Source organism: Elgaria multicarinata, chromosome 9 (assembly GCF_023053635.1).
Source record: "Elgaria multicarinata webbii isolate HBS135686 ecotype San Diego chromosome 9, rElgMul1.1.pri, whole genome shotgun sequence".
Classification (NCBI taxonomy): Eukaryota; Metazoa; Chordata; class Lepidosauria; order Squamata; family Anguidae; genus Elgaria; species Elgaria multicarinata.
Window position 1 is genome coordinate 29,521,483 of NC_086179.1, and position 14,431 is coordinate 29,535,913.

Here is a 14,431-nt window from a genome sequence, read left to right on the forward strand (position 1 = left end):
GAAATTCAGACAAGTCTGAACTTCCAATTTGAAGAAAAGAATTACACTTACCCCTGTTCCCGGGAACTCCAAAGACAATATTGCAGTCACGTCTAACTGCCAAACAATACAATGCAACTATTTCTAATTGCGAACCAATATGCAATTACGTCTAATTGCCAACTTAAGACGCCTTTCCAAAGCCTCCGGTCTGTGTCTAAATTTGTCAGACTTTCAGATCCTTGCCTAATTGGACATCGGCATCGGTCAGTCTGTGGTCTTGAGGCAAAGAGGAAGGACTGAATTCAGTCCTGTGGCCACACCCTAGTTGCCCCACTCTTTGACAGAACGGCCGACAGCGATCCAACTTAGAAAGATAATCCGAGTCACGGCACCAATTTGTTAGACAAATATCTGGTTCTTTCTTCCTAAGGGTGGATCCCATAGAAATGCACAGATCAAGTTTGGAGGATATATATATATATATATATATTTATTCAGGCTGCAGCGCTGGGTGCGAAAAGCTCTAAAGCTATTCGGACCCTGAATACAAGAAATTACAATTATTTATACCGTTAACATCACATATGCTTCTTTTCCTGCCATTATTCTAAAAATGTATACGTGGTATAGTTAGCATTACATATGCCTCTCTCCCACCATTGTTCTAAAAATGTGTACATTGTGCTGGTTCTGACTAAATGTCAACAGGCATCCGGGTTTGGTTCAAACCGATTCCTCAACTGCTGTTTCTGAAAAACAACTTACATAGCACAGGGGGTTTGGGTGAAACAGAGTTCATTCCCAAGTCACACAGCAAGATTTTTCTAAAATGGAGTTACATTTGCTAACACAGGCAATCCATATTAAATTAATTTTATAGTGTTATGTGCTTGGGGTCTGTCTAAATTACCTTCCACATGTCCCTTGCATCTCAGTGCTTCTGATTATAAAGAGATTGAAGTTCCTCCCCAACTCTGTAACTGTTGAATTGGTAACCTTCATTCTACTAGGCCAAGGGGAGGGGCTGCGTGAGACCTGTGGCGTAGCAGGAAGTCAGGCTGGCGGAGAGCGGATCTAAGATGGAGGAGAGAGCTGATTTCCCTAAACAGCTGAGGGGAAGCAGGGATCTGTTGGACTGGTAATATTGTGGACTCTCATCTTGAACATAGTGTAAATGAGCTTCCTCCTTCCCAGGAAATTGAAGTCAGAGTGCTGAAGTCCGTGAAACTTCTCACCTCTCAGAAGTGGGGTGTATCAGCATAACATTGGTGTCAGTAGTGGGATTCAAACCCCTGACAATATGTTTGTGTGTGCCGCCTTAGGGTATTTGTTTACTGAAGAGAAAGGTATATAAATCAATCAACCAATCTACCAATTTAAGCACTTGGTGTAATCCTAGTGACATGGATGCAGTGTGCTACAGGACTGGATATTACTTCAGAATATGTACCTGATAGGTAGAATATAGATTTACCTATAACTAAACTTGTTTGCAGAAAGGATGTCAACAGAGTTTAATCCAAACCAACCTTCCCCAACCTGTTGCCCTCAATGTCTTGGGCTACAAACTCCAGGTTTCCTGATCATTGGCCATGCTGGTTGGGGCTGATGGAGGTTTTAGTCGTTGTCCCCCCCCCCCCAAAAAAAATGGACATCAAGTTGGGGAAGTCTGGGTTAAACCATCACAGAAATGTTGTCCCTATCCCCCGCTACACCAAATAGACCAGTCAGCTCTTGTTTAATAGGTACGGTGTACAATTGAATCACAGTCTTGGCTCATAGACCCATTTTCTTTGTCCCTGTCTGTAGACCTGCCAAGCACCTTCTTAATGCTCTTACATGCACAAAGTGTTAAAAGCCTAACCTTCAATGAATTGCATCAGATTGTGAATGCGGAACAACTCCTGAGCAGGTAAGGACTGGCAAGAATGGGCAAGCTATCCAAAGTAGAGTACGGTTTCTAATTCAGGCTGGTGTGAAAAGAGGGGGGCGGGGAAAACCATGGTAAGCATAATATTGTTGACCTTACAACTGTGAGTGTATGAATGTTCCACTTCCTATTTTAAAAGTAATTTTATTCAAATTGCTTCTATAGTTCCCCATGTATTGAGAGAACTTGAATGGTGATGACATTTCACCGTCCATTCAAAGGGGACACGGCATAGTGATAGAGCTATGAAGATCTATTTCAAGTTCTGTTTTTCTCTCTCCGGTATATCTGATTTCCTAGTGGAACTCCATTACCTAAACTGTATCCTGTATGTGCCTATTGGGTGGAACAAATAAAACACATGGAGCTCTTGATGACTTAGCCTTCTGCCATGGGTCTATTTGTAGTGGTTCTGTCCCGCTCCCAAATAGCCTTGTGGCAAACTTGCTCAGACTGCAGCTTTGTCCTCGGCTGAATTCTGCCCGGTGCTGGGCTTGGCAGTCGGAATGGATGAATCGATCTACTTCCCTTGCATGGATTCCGCCAGAAGAAAAAAGGGGAGAGCAAAGCTCTGGTGCTATGAATCTTTATTTTCATTCTTAAATCAATTCTTCAATGTACTCAACGCATTTCGGACATTGTCCTTTGTCAGGAGCTACATATGAAATAAGTAAAACTGCCAATCAGACACACAATAATTTGAAAATAAAACATGAAACAGTTTAAGGTTGAATGTGTAAAACAAGTGTAACTGTTAATTAAGTACACATTTTTTTAAAAAAAATATGAATGTAGCTCCTGACAAAGGACAGTGTCCAAAATGCATTGAGTACATTGAAGAACTGATTTTTCCCCCTGTTTGGTGGTACTTCTTTCCCTCGCTCTTGCACCATTGGTTCCGCCAGCCATCTGTCCAGTCAAATTCCACATCAGTCTGCAATGCCTTTTTTAAAAATGGCATGAAAATAGGAACCTAATTTTCTGTGCAACTTTCCCGAATCTCCTGCCAGAGGAGATTCGTCAACTTGACAGTCTTTTAGAATTTAAAAAAGCAATAAAGACTGATCTATTCTGGCAGGCCTATCCAGTGAAATTTTAGAATGTTTTTAGGATGTTTTAAAGATGTTTTAATCATGTATGCTATGTTTTTAATCACTTTTTAATGTGTTTTATATTCACTGTTGTTCCCTGCCTCGATCCAAGTGGAGAGGCGGGTAAGAAATAAATTATTATTATTATTATTATTATTATTATTATTATTATTATTACTCTTGTATGCAACTTTAGAGCCAAGAATTGCATCGTAAAATTTGGGAAGTGCACAGTCTGAAGGATAATTGTGTTCTGTTCTGCATATTAGTCTGGAAATGGAACACTTTGAAGTGCATGCATTCATTGTGACAGTCTTCAGTCGCTGTGCCCTTAAGGAGAGTTCAAAAATACAGCATCTCTGTGTGTGTTTTATATAAATACACGGGTGCGCACACGCACACACCAGTGGTATATAGCATAATACCCAATTTTGTAGGATCAGCTGACGGTCATAGGATAGTGAGCAGTATAGCGTTTACTATGTTGGACTTTGACTAGGGAGCCCTGAGACTGCGTGAGAAAAGGAAGGGGAGGAAGGCAATAGCCCAGTTTACATGATCATGGTGGGGAAAATTAGCCACAGTGGCTTATTTCCCTTACCATGATCATGCGAACCAGGTCCAGCATATTCCCAAACAGCTTAAAACCACCAGCTCAAGATTTGCCGGGAGTTTCTTTTCCCAGCACCAGGAAGAAACACTTCGGCTGAGTTCACACGCCACGCTAACCCATGGTGGGTGGCAAGCTACACTGGGTAGGTGGTTATGCAAACAACTTACTGTGCTCCTATCAGGAAAACAAGCTACACAAAGAAGTTTAATTCAAACACACTCCCCACACATACACAAATTCATCCATCCACAGTGCAAAGTGGTGTAGTACAGGCCCAGTTTTACTACCTTATCTTGCTCTTTGTAAGAACGAAGCCTTGCCTTGCTTGGTCAAAACAGCTTTTCTTTTGTAGGCAAATTTGTGGTGCTACTGCCCTAGTATTAAATGAGTTCCTTAGTGTCTTCATGACAATGCGTGGCTATGTTAGTTTGCAGCTGCAGTGATGTACTTATGTTGTAATCGGGAGTGGGCAAAGCTGCAGATGTGCTAAGCTGTTGCTGTATAGTAACTTGCAGGATTTCAGACAAAAGCAGTTTGTGTGATCTAGGGTAGACATATCAAAATAAAGGGCACCAGTGTTGTGGCATATGGGTAAAATCCTATGTAGAGTAGACTCATTGAAATGGATGGGAATTAGGTTAGTTGTGGCTACCTTAAGTCCCATTCATTTCAATAGATCTACTCTAAGTAGGACCTATGTTACATTTCACTCCATGCCTTGGCACATGGACCTTAAAAAGTTCTGAATGAAAAGGTATCTGCCTTGTTCTATGATGTGTGTGCTGTTTTGGAACAGGGGATAAAGCAAGTTTTTCCTTGTAAACAAGGTATCTAAATGTGGCCTCTCAAGTAAGCATTAGTCCATTGGCTCATAGCCAAAACATAGCTTGAGTAATTGCACAATGACTCTCTACATTGCAATTGTTGTTTTAAGTGGGATGATGATATATGTGCTTCCTGTCCTACACGTGTGACTAGTGCATACCTGGTACTTTTTAGTCAGCTGACCCACACTGGAAATAGTTGCCCTTACTTGGCACGTGAAGTGATCTCATCCACACGCCAGTCCTGAGAAGCACAAATTGTTCTCTGTTATTGATATTATAACTACTTCTCAAATTGCTGGTTCTCCAAAGGCGAGAACTGGTGTCACCTTAGGAATGCAATCCTATGCATGTTTAGACAGGAAAAAAATGCTATAACTCCCAGCATTCCCCAGCCAGCATGTCTAGCTAGGGAACGCTGGGAGTTATAGGACCTTTTCTTGGCTAAACAGGCATAGGGTTGTGTCCCTAGTGTCTGAGGCAGCCTTTTCTACCCATGTTGGCTGGGGATGAGGGTAGTTACAGGCCACTATATCTAGGAACCACCAGCTTGGGCAAGGCTGAGCTAAAGAATATGAGGTGGGTTGTACCTGCCCCAAGTCTCGTCAGTTTGAGATCTCTAGGTAGGCTTCATAATAGGTAGGGGTTGGTATTTAATTGACCGGTCAGTTGACTGCTGATATTTGACTCATTAAACATTGTCAAATATTCCAAATGAAGCCAATAAATGCAATGGTGTAGGTGGCAGCTTGCTTTTTAAATTCCATTGCGATATCAATTGTTAGCAAGAGCAGGAATGTGAGGGCTGCTTGCCTCCAAGCCTGCAGCAGCCGGGAGCAAAGCTTCTCCTATGGACCATGTGTGAGAGCTGAAAATATCAAGCTGGCATCTGGGGCAACACAAGCCGGCACCTGCGGCAATGGAGGCTGCTTTCTCAGACTGCCCAGCTGGCGGAGCCGAGGAGCGGAGCTCCGTCCATGTGATCTGGCTCTTTGCAGTGTGAAATTTCCTTTGGAGGGTTGGACTTGAGCCTAGATTCTCCACGCAGACTTTGTTTTAAAGGGAAATGGCAGGGGCTGCTGCCACTACCACCACAGCAGTATATTTGGTGGAGGGGAGGGTGGCAGGAGCCATAAAAATGGCTGGGTGTCTGTGTGCATGCAGCTCACGGGCCATATATTGCCTACCCTGGTCTAGAAATATAGTTTTCTGTTGAAGGAACTGGTGGCTGAAATAACACAACGCTGAAATAAAACACATGAGATACTTTTGTGAGCGATACGCTTAATTATGGAGAGCTGAGGAAATTCCAAGCTTTCTTTGTTCTAGTAAAGTTAAATCTTCAGAAACACTTTGCGGCTAATCCGCCCCCACCCACCCTGGTGAAACATTTTTCAATATTTGCCCAGTGAAATGCCCAACACTGTCTCACAGCCTTAGGCTTGCCTTTCCACCATCTGCAACATAGAGGAAATATTGATCTACCTTACAGGGTTATTGCAAGGATGACTACTTAAAATGCTCCATAAATGTCAAGTATAAATCTAGTAACAGCTGGTTGTTGTTTTTTGAATTTGCAGGTGGGCTGCATCTATCTTGGCACAGTTGTGATACTGTCATTCTGTGGGTTGCTTGCCTAGGTAGGTTAATATACAGTTTTGACTAGTCTTCAGTGACAAAATTCAGTGGCATTGTGTTTGATGCAGCGAACAGTGCATTGCTCATTATCTGAAGATGATGTGGGACAAGAGGATTTATATATGCATGTGCTAAAATGCCTATATGCTATTCTCCTACATAAGTGCAGACTTCTTAAAGCAAATGGGCAGAATATTCCTTGTATGGTTTTTGTTTCCACAATTAAAAAGGCTAGTGATTCCTTCCCCGACACAATAATAATAATAATAATAATAATAATAATAATAATAATAATAATAATGAAACTTGTGGAGAGGGGGCTGAGATATCCTTAAGACACTCTCATGAGTTCCCGATGTCTATGAACTTGTGAATGGTACATACATAAAGCATTTCAACATGACCAAACATAAAATTACTTGTTCCTCACATGAATGTGGGGAACTTCTATTATCCCACCCACTCCTTGTTTGTTTTATTTGTACCCTAGCTTTCTACTAAAAAGAGGCATTCAAAGCAGTTTACAGAACCAATTAAAATGGATAGAATCATAGAATAGTAGAGTTGGAAGGGGCCTATAAGGCCATCGAGTCCAACCCCCTGCTCAATGCAGAAACCCATCTTAAAGCATCCCTGACAGATGGCTGTCCAGCTGCCTCTTGAATGCCTCTAGTGTGGAAGAGCCCACAACCTCCCTAGGTAATTGTTTTCAATGTCGTACTGTTCTAACAGTCAGGAAGTTTTTCCTGATGTCCAGCTGGAATCTGGCTTCCTGTAACTTGAGCCCATTATTCCATGTCCTGCAGTCTGGGATGATCGAGAAAAGTTCCTGGCTCTCCTCTGTGTGACAACCTTTCAAGTATTTGAAGAGTGCTATCATGTCTCCCCTCAATCTTCTTTTCTCCAGGCTAAACATGCCCAGTTCTTTCTCTTCATAGGGCTTTGTTTCCAGACCCCTGATCATCCTCGTTGCCCTCCTCTGAACACACTCCAACTTGTCTGCATCCTTCTTGAAGTGTGGTGCCAAAACTGGACACAATACTCAAGATGAGGCCTAACCAGTGCCGAATAGAGGGGAGCCGGTACATTGCACAATTTGGAAGCTACATTTCTATTAATGCAGCCCAAAATAGCATTTGCTATTTTTTTAAAAACAGTACATTAAAATTCAATACAAACATAACAATTACAGAAAAAGCCTATTAAAAACAGCACCCATCCCACCAGACACACTTACAAGTTAAAGGCCTTCTGTTACCCCATTGTAACAATAAAGTCCCACCCCCACCACCCATTTCCATCCCTCTCCAGCATGAAAAAGCTACTTTAGAGTTGTAACCCTCTTTAGTATGTGTAAAGGGCTTTGCCCACATTCTCCTTCCTTCTTCTTTCTGTTCTTTCCTTGCTGTCTGTTTCAGATTGTATGTTCCTTGGGATCAGAGAAGCCTGTCTATGTTGCCTAGGCCAGTTTGCAAGGCGCTATATATACAAATGGCATGCCATTAATATATTTTTTTTAAAGTTACAAGTTGAACAGATTTCTATAAATGTGCATAATTCAATCATGATGAAGGGTGGTTTTTTTGTGTGTGTTTTGTCACAGAACCTGGAATAATGAATACAAAATTCCAGAGTCCCTGTTAACTGATTTTTATTTATTTATTTATTTTCAAAGACCACTAACGGCTATACAACATAAGCCAGCATGTTGTTCCTTCTGAAAACCAAAGACCAGGGCTGATTAATCTTATTGCGTGATTCAGCTTCACCTGGAAACTAAAGTTGATAAAACTGCACATAGATAAGCAAGCACCGACTTTAGACTCTCAACAGATTTAGGTGTCTTTTTGGTTTTTTTGTAGGTTCTTTGTACTGTATCAACAAAAGCAACCCGAAATGCCTCTCAACGATGAGCAGAACAGTGACTGTGATTCTTCGAGATCCTCTGAAAGTGCAGCTACTTCTTCCAGCGACTCTGAATACTCGAGGCAGAGTTTTACTAGCGACTCTTCAAGCAAGCCCAGCTCTCCAGCTTGTAAGCTAAGTTAGCATGAGCTGCTAGTACAGCCTTCCCCAACCTAGTTGCCCTCCAGATATGTTGAACACTTCTGGAGGGCACCAGGTTGGGGAAGGCTACACTAGCACATAATGTGAGAGCCATGTGATTTGCTCCTCCTCTGAATTGCATGAGGTCTGTGTTTTTCAAACTGTTTGATTCTTTGGACACTCACTGGGCATTCTTCAGTGAAAATGGGGTTGGCTCCAGTTGATGGGGGTGCTTGGCAAAGTGCTCTCTTATGGGGTACGTCGGTGGGTCCTTTCCTATGTTGGTGGATCCTGACAAGCTCATGAGATGGTGGGCAACCACAAAGCACCCCAGTGCATAGGACAACACACTGATGCTGAACCTGAGTGAAAACATCACTAATGGTGGACTGGCATCCCTGAATTGGAAGTAGCCATTATGACCACTATTTTCTTGCAATGCCCTTCTGCAGGAGAGTGCTGGGTGTGTTCCTAGATACACGTTGAGCGTCATCAGACAGATGGAGGGAAAATTGTGTTTCCTTAGCATCGTTTCCCCCCTGCTTCTGCCCATGATACTTCCTCTTTCTTCACACAGGAGAAGAAAAAGAAAGTAAACAATGACCACATGGCCCATACAGTGGGTGTTTTATCGCACTTCTTTTCCTGCACACAGTAGGAAATGATGGAATATTTCGTTAAAAAAAAAGTAAATCTAATTTACTGGGGTCTATTGTGAGACAGAAAGAAGGCCAGAAGGAGCGGGGACATGCAGGAGGCCGATGGTGTTGTCAGAAGGACCCGAGAACATTGTTAGTGGGCAGTTATGAGCATGTGATAAAACACTCATCTGATGACGCTGTTTGAGCGGTTGCAGGGTGAAGAAGAGGCCAAATAAGTCTTTCCAGTGCTCCACGTGAACTCACAGTGCTTCTGAGGACATGCCTCGGAATCTTCAGCAACACACAGAGTAGTTCCCCACACACAGAGGATGTTTGGAAAACAAGTCAAAGTGGAAAAGGCCCCCTAAAGGCAAAATGTTACAGATAATTTCCTTAGACAAAAAATACAGCTTCTGATTTGTGTGTACACTCGATACCATCAAGGTATCGAGGGTACCATACGCTGGTTCCAGTGTGCAAGCCATTTCCATTAGGCAGAGTGAGATTGCTTTCTTGTCTGGCAGATGCTGGAGGGAGAGCATCAGCTAGCTTTCCCTGAGCCCACTAAGCTAACCTGCTCCCCTCAAGTCTGGTGGAGGTTGTTGTCTTCTTAACAGTGTTGAAGTAAGATTCAAGTGCCAATCCAGCAGGCTTCTGTACATGGAATATGTGTGTGGGAGGAGGGCATCCCATGAAGCTGATTGGTGAGAGATTCAGGACAGATAAAAAGAAGTAGTTCTTCAAATGGTGCATAGTTACATTAGAGAATTCACTTCTACAAGATGTGGTGATGACCCCCTAATTGGATGGCTTAAAAAGGGGATTGAAAAATTCCTGGAGGAGAAAGCTATCAATGGCTACTAGTCCTGATCGCTACGTGCTACCTCCAGTACTAGAGACAGTATGTCTATGTACACCAGTTGCTGGGGAACGTGGGCGGGAGGGTGCTGTTGCAATCATGTTCTGCTTGTGGGCCCCTAGTTGACAGTTGGTAGGCCACTGTGTGAACAGAGTGCTAGACTAGATGGACTCTTGGCCTGATCCAGCAGGGCTCTTACGTATTCATGCAGCAAAATATTCTGGACTGTTCCTGCCTGGAGCTCAATGACAGAACGCCTACTTTGTGTTTCTATATACAGGTCCTCAGGTTTGATCTTTATCATTTCCACTAACAAAGGACCCATTTAGAAACATAAAATGTTGAATTGTTTTCACAACAAACATCCATGTTCAGCCAGTGTGGCATGTAATTCTTTCCTTTTGTCCCAGCAACGAGCCCGCCCAAAGTGGTTACATTTGATGAAATGATGGCGGCAGCCAGAAACTTGTCAAACTTGACTCTGGCTCACGAAATTGCTGTAAACGGAAACTTCCACATGGAACACACAGAGCACCCTCAGAACAGGTAAGCTAGAGAGTTTTTAAAAAAACAAAACACCCCAAAACTGATAGCAAAGATTGCTGCGGCAGCAACAGCAGCTTCCAAATACATTAATTCTATCTTGACAAGTTGCAAGTTACTTTCACAGCTTTAGGGATCCCTGCAAACGTTGTATCATTAAGGACAGTTATTTTGCGACTTTTATGTACTAAATTTAAACTCTGTTTCAGTCTAGCTGACCCAAGAGGTCCTCTGTACCAATTGGAATAGGGTTATATAGCTCTAGTAGTTAATGAACTGAAAGGTTCTTTGCTTGGAGGAAAGACCCTTAAGCTGGGTTCTGTGACAGTTTGCTTCTTTTGAACGCTTTTCTCCTTGTCCCGAGGTAGCCTGACTGGAAGGGTGAAACAAATAGTACACAAAGCATTCTGGGATCGTTTGGAAGAAGACTTGAATGAAGACCCTCCTGAATATGAACATGCAATCAAGCTGTTTGAAGAAATTAAAGAGGTGAGCTTCACCCTCTGATTCCTCCTCCTCTCAAGCTAAGTTTATTGTTTTGTCGGCTTAGCTCTGGCCTTATAATTGAGTGAGAATGGTGAGGCCTCTCCTCTAAACCTATGAAGTCTGCAGCTTGTTACAGAATGAAAGGAAAGAGAAGAAAAATAGAAACTCTGTACTTCGAGGCCTGCCTTGCAGTAACTGTTAAAAAAGCTGTGGGTTTTCTTTTTGTTTATATGGAGCACAGGGCCAGGTTTGAGGGGGCCCTGGGGTTCAAAGGGAAATAAAGATGGTGGCAGCTCCAACTGCCCAGCTTGGTGCTTTTCCCATCAGCACTAGACTGTGGGAGGAAAAGTTGAGATAACTAATGCACACAGTCAACCCCAGTGGGCCTTGGCATTTGCCCTACCTTGCTGGGTGCCAACCCGGGGCCTGGTTGGCTAGCTTTGTTGATCATCATTATCAAAGTTTATATCTCACTTTTCCTCCAGCATACATTGTTCTAGTGAAAGCGGATGGCTCAGATGTCAGAGGGACAGTTTCTGTCAGAACTCTGAAAGAGAGATCCAAGGTGCATATCTCCTTTAGGGTTCTGACTGAAATCCAGAGTGGATTCACTGCCCCACTGACATCGGAGCCAGCAGTGTCCACTGCATTGTTCTCCCTGACTCCATGGGATAGAGATGGGGCTAAGTGAGAGTGATGGGTCAAAAGCCACTCAATGAGCTTCATGGCTGAGTGGGATTTGAATCTCCGTGTCCCCAGTCTTAATATCCCACTCTTAACGGGTGCATCACAAGAAGGTGACCTCTCTGGGCCCCACCTCCTAGCCTGGGGACAAGAATCATTATGTTATCTCCAATTGCTGATTGGAGATAACAAGAGGATTTCCCCCAAAATTGGATGGTATTTGCAGGACTGGTTTCTGCAAGTCCTGACCAAGTCCCTTCCTGTGCTGCCTGCACCCCAGATTGGATGGGAGTGACCTGGGAAGGATTCACTTGACTTGGCCGCTACTTGCAGGAACCACCTCCTGCAAGTACTGGCCAAGTTGCTTTCTTCACGCAGAGAGTGACTGCGGCTTGCCACAGTGGCATCATCCAGCTCGCCAGCTTGCTATGTGGGTATCCAGCCCCAGACCAAAATGGTTTGCCCACCCCTGTGCTACATGTTCTTGTGTAATGTAAATTAGGGGCCCCTTTATTGCATGCTCGTGATTGGCTACTCACGGAAAGTTTTCAGGTCAATTTCATGACAACAACAACCAGGACATCTCCCGTGGAATCATCTGGAATTCCCGGGATAAAAAGAACCACTTTTAAAGTGGTAATAGCTGGGAAACAGCAGGATCCTCTGCCAGTAGGTGGTGCTGTCTCAATAAAACTTAGTGGAACTGAAAGGAGGAGAAAGTAGCCAATTCAAATTCCCACATAATGGAGCCCATAGCAATTATGCCAAAGAACCAGGAAGCACTATAGTCTCAGGAAACAACATGATTTCCCTTCATGTAGAGACACTCTAGATTTTTTATTTATTTATTTATTTGTTACATTTTTATACCGCCCAATAGCCGAAGCTCTCTGGGCGGTTCACAAAAATTAAACCATCATAAAACAACCAACAAGTTAAAAACACAAATACAAAATACAATATAAAAAGCACAACCAGGATAAAACCACGCAGCAAAATTGATATAAGGTTAAAATATAGAGTTAAAACAGTATAATTTAAATTTAAGTTAAAATTAAGTGTTAAAATACTGAGTGAATAAAAAGGTCTGAGTGAATAAAAAGATGTAAAGCAGCATGGATTTGTTTTTACATCAAGATGTAATATTCATGATCCAAATTACTTTCATGAATAATATTTACATAGTGACCCTAGTGCAAAGGTGGACAGGGTTCTTAAGAGGGAATTTCCGCATGTGCATCATGATGTGCGGAGGTGAAATAAAGCGTATCGCCTGAAATTTCTTCTAACATACAGCCACTGGAAATATAGGACCCCTTTCTGTCTTGTCTCTTTTTACGCCTAGTCACATAACACTTGCATTACCATTGTGAGATATTGACTATAGCTGGTCAATCTCGGTTGGCTTGTGTTCTTAATGTTTCAGATCCTTCTTTCTTTCCTGAACCCTGGGGCTAACAGGATGCGAAGCCAAATCTGTGAAGTCCTCGACGCAGACCTGATAAGGCAGCAGGCCGAGCATGATGCGGTTGACATCCAGGGTCTTGCAAACTATGTCATTAGCACCATGGGGAAAATGTGTGCTCCAGTAAGGGATAATGATGTAAGCCAGCTAAAAGCCACTGGGAATATTGTCGAATTGTTGAGGTTGGTGAGCGATTTCTTTTTTAAAAAAGTACTGTTCTTTCAAAAGAATTCCCTGAATATGTTATTTTCAAAATGTATTTGTATTGATATGGAGGGAAATCAAGAGTTTCTATAATGATCACTGGGTCTGAGCAACTCCCCTTTGAGGGAAGGTTACAACACCTGGGTATGTTTAACTTGGAAAAAGGCTAAGAGGAGACGTGATAGAGGTGTACAAAATTATGCATGGTGTGGAGAATGTGGATATATTTATTTATTTTATTTTTATTTATTAAACTTATATACCGCTCCCATAGCCAGGGCTCTCTGGGCGGTTTACAGAAATAGGGATAGGGAGATATTTTTCTCCTCTCCAAATACTAGAACCCGGGGTCATCCCATGATGCTGATTGGTGGATGATAAAAGGAAGTACTTCTACACACAATGCATAAACTATGGAATTCGCTAACACAAGACGTGGTAATGGCCACTAATTTGGATGGTTTTAAAAGGGGGTTGGACAAATTCAAGGAGGATGAGCCTTTCAATGGCTACTAGTCTTCATGGCTATGTGCTACCTCCAGTATCAGAGGTGGTAAGCCTATGTAAACCAGTTGCTGTTGCACTCAACCTGCTTATGGGTTTCCCATGGTCAGCTGGTTGGCTTATGGGCTTCCCATAGGTATCTCGCTGGTCATTGTGTGAACAGAATGCTAGACTAGATGGACCCTTGGTCTGATCCAGCATGGCTCCTTTTATGCTCTTATGGGTTGCCTATTAGGTACAACTAGGGCTTCTTCACTCGAGTGAAATAAGGCACGCTTGTCACTGGCCGCTCACAGAAGTTTGTGGGTCCTTTTGATGATGGCGGCAACCTCCTGCATGTGTCATGTGCCATCCCCCGGTAATTCTGTTTTTTTAAAAACTCCTGTCGTATCCCGAGTCTGCTGAAATTTCTCGGGATTTCCTACCATATACAGGAGAAGTTGTGCTATAAGTCACCCACTAGAGGGTGCAGTCCCATTCAGAGATCTGAGCAGCGAGAAGAGGGGAAGTTTTCCATTTTAGACCTCACGGTCGCCCCTCTCTCGCCTTGTAATGCAGCACCATTACAATTGCACAAGAAAAGCAGGAAGCAAAGTCCCCTTAATTTAAAGAAGCTTCATTGCACTTCATTTTTCTTCTATTGATTGTTCTAGTTCTAACTTTTGCTGTTTTCTTATTCACATCTCCTCCTCCTCCTCCATCTATAATAATTTGGAGAGTGTTTGTAGGACTGCTGTGTAGCATCTGCTTTGCATGCAGAAGTCCTAGAGTCAATCTCTGACATCTCCAGTTTAAAATCCTCCTCAGTTAGCTGGCAATGTGAAAGCCCTTCTCTGTCAGAGTAGACAACCTAAGCTAGATGGATGAATGGTATAAGGCAGCTTCAGATGTTCCTAAATGCATTCTTAACTGAAGATATTG

The 14,431-nt window shown here is 42.8% G+C and overlaps 1 protein-coding gene across 3 annotated transcripts in view; it reads left to right on the top strand.

Moving 5' to 3' along the window:
* TCP11L2 (t-complex 11 like 2) overlaps positions 1-14,431 on the top strand; it is a 40,973-nt gene that overhangs the window by 13,409 nt on the left and 13,133 nt on the right. For 2 of the 3 annotated variants that reach the window (XM_063133425.1, XM_063133423.1), the window contains exons 2-6: positions 1,792-1,894; positions 7,941-8,113; positions 10,035-10,170; positions 10,536-10,656; positions 12,764-12,984. In XM_063133425.1, coding sequence (XP_062989495.1) covers positions 1,812-1,894; positions 7,941-8,113; positions 10,035-10,170; positions 10,536-10,656; positions 12,764-12,984 — 734 coding nt within the window. In that variant the 5' untranslated portion in view covers positions 1,792-1,811. Of the gene's footprint in view, positions 1-1,791; positions 1,895-6,020; positions 6,081-7,940; positions 8,114-10,034; positions 10,171-10,535; positions 10,657-12,763; positions 12,985-14,431 lie in introns of those variants that run through there. The other variant, XM_063133424.1, reaches the window with a different exon arrangement.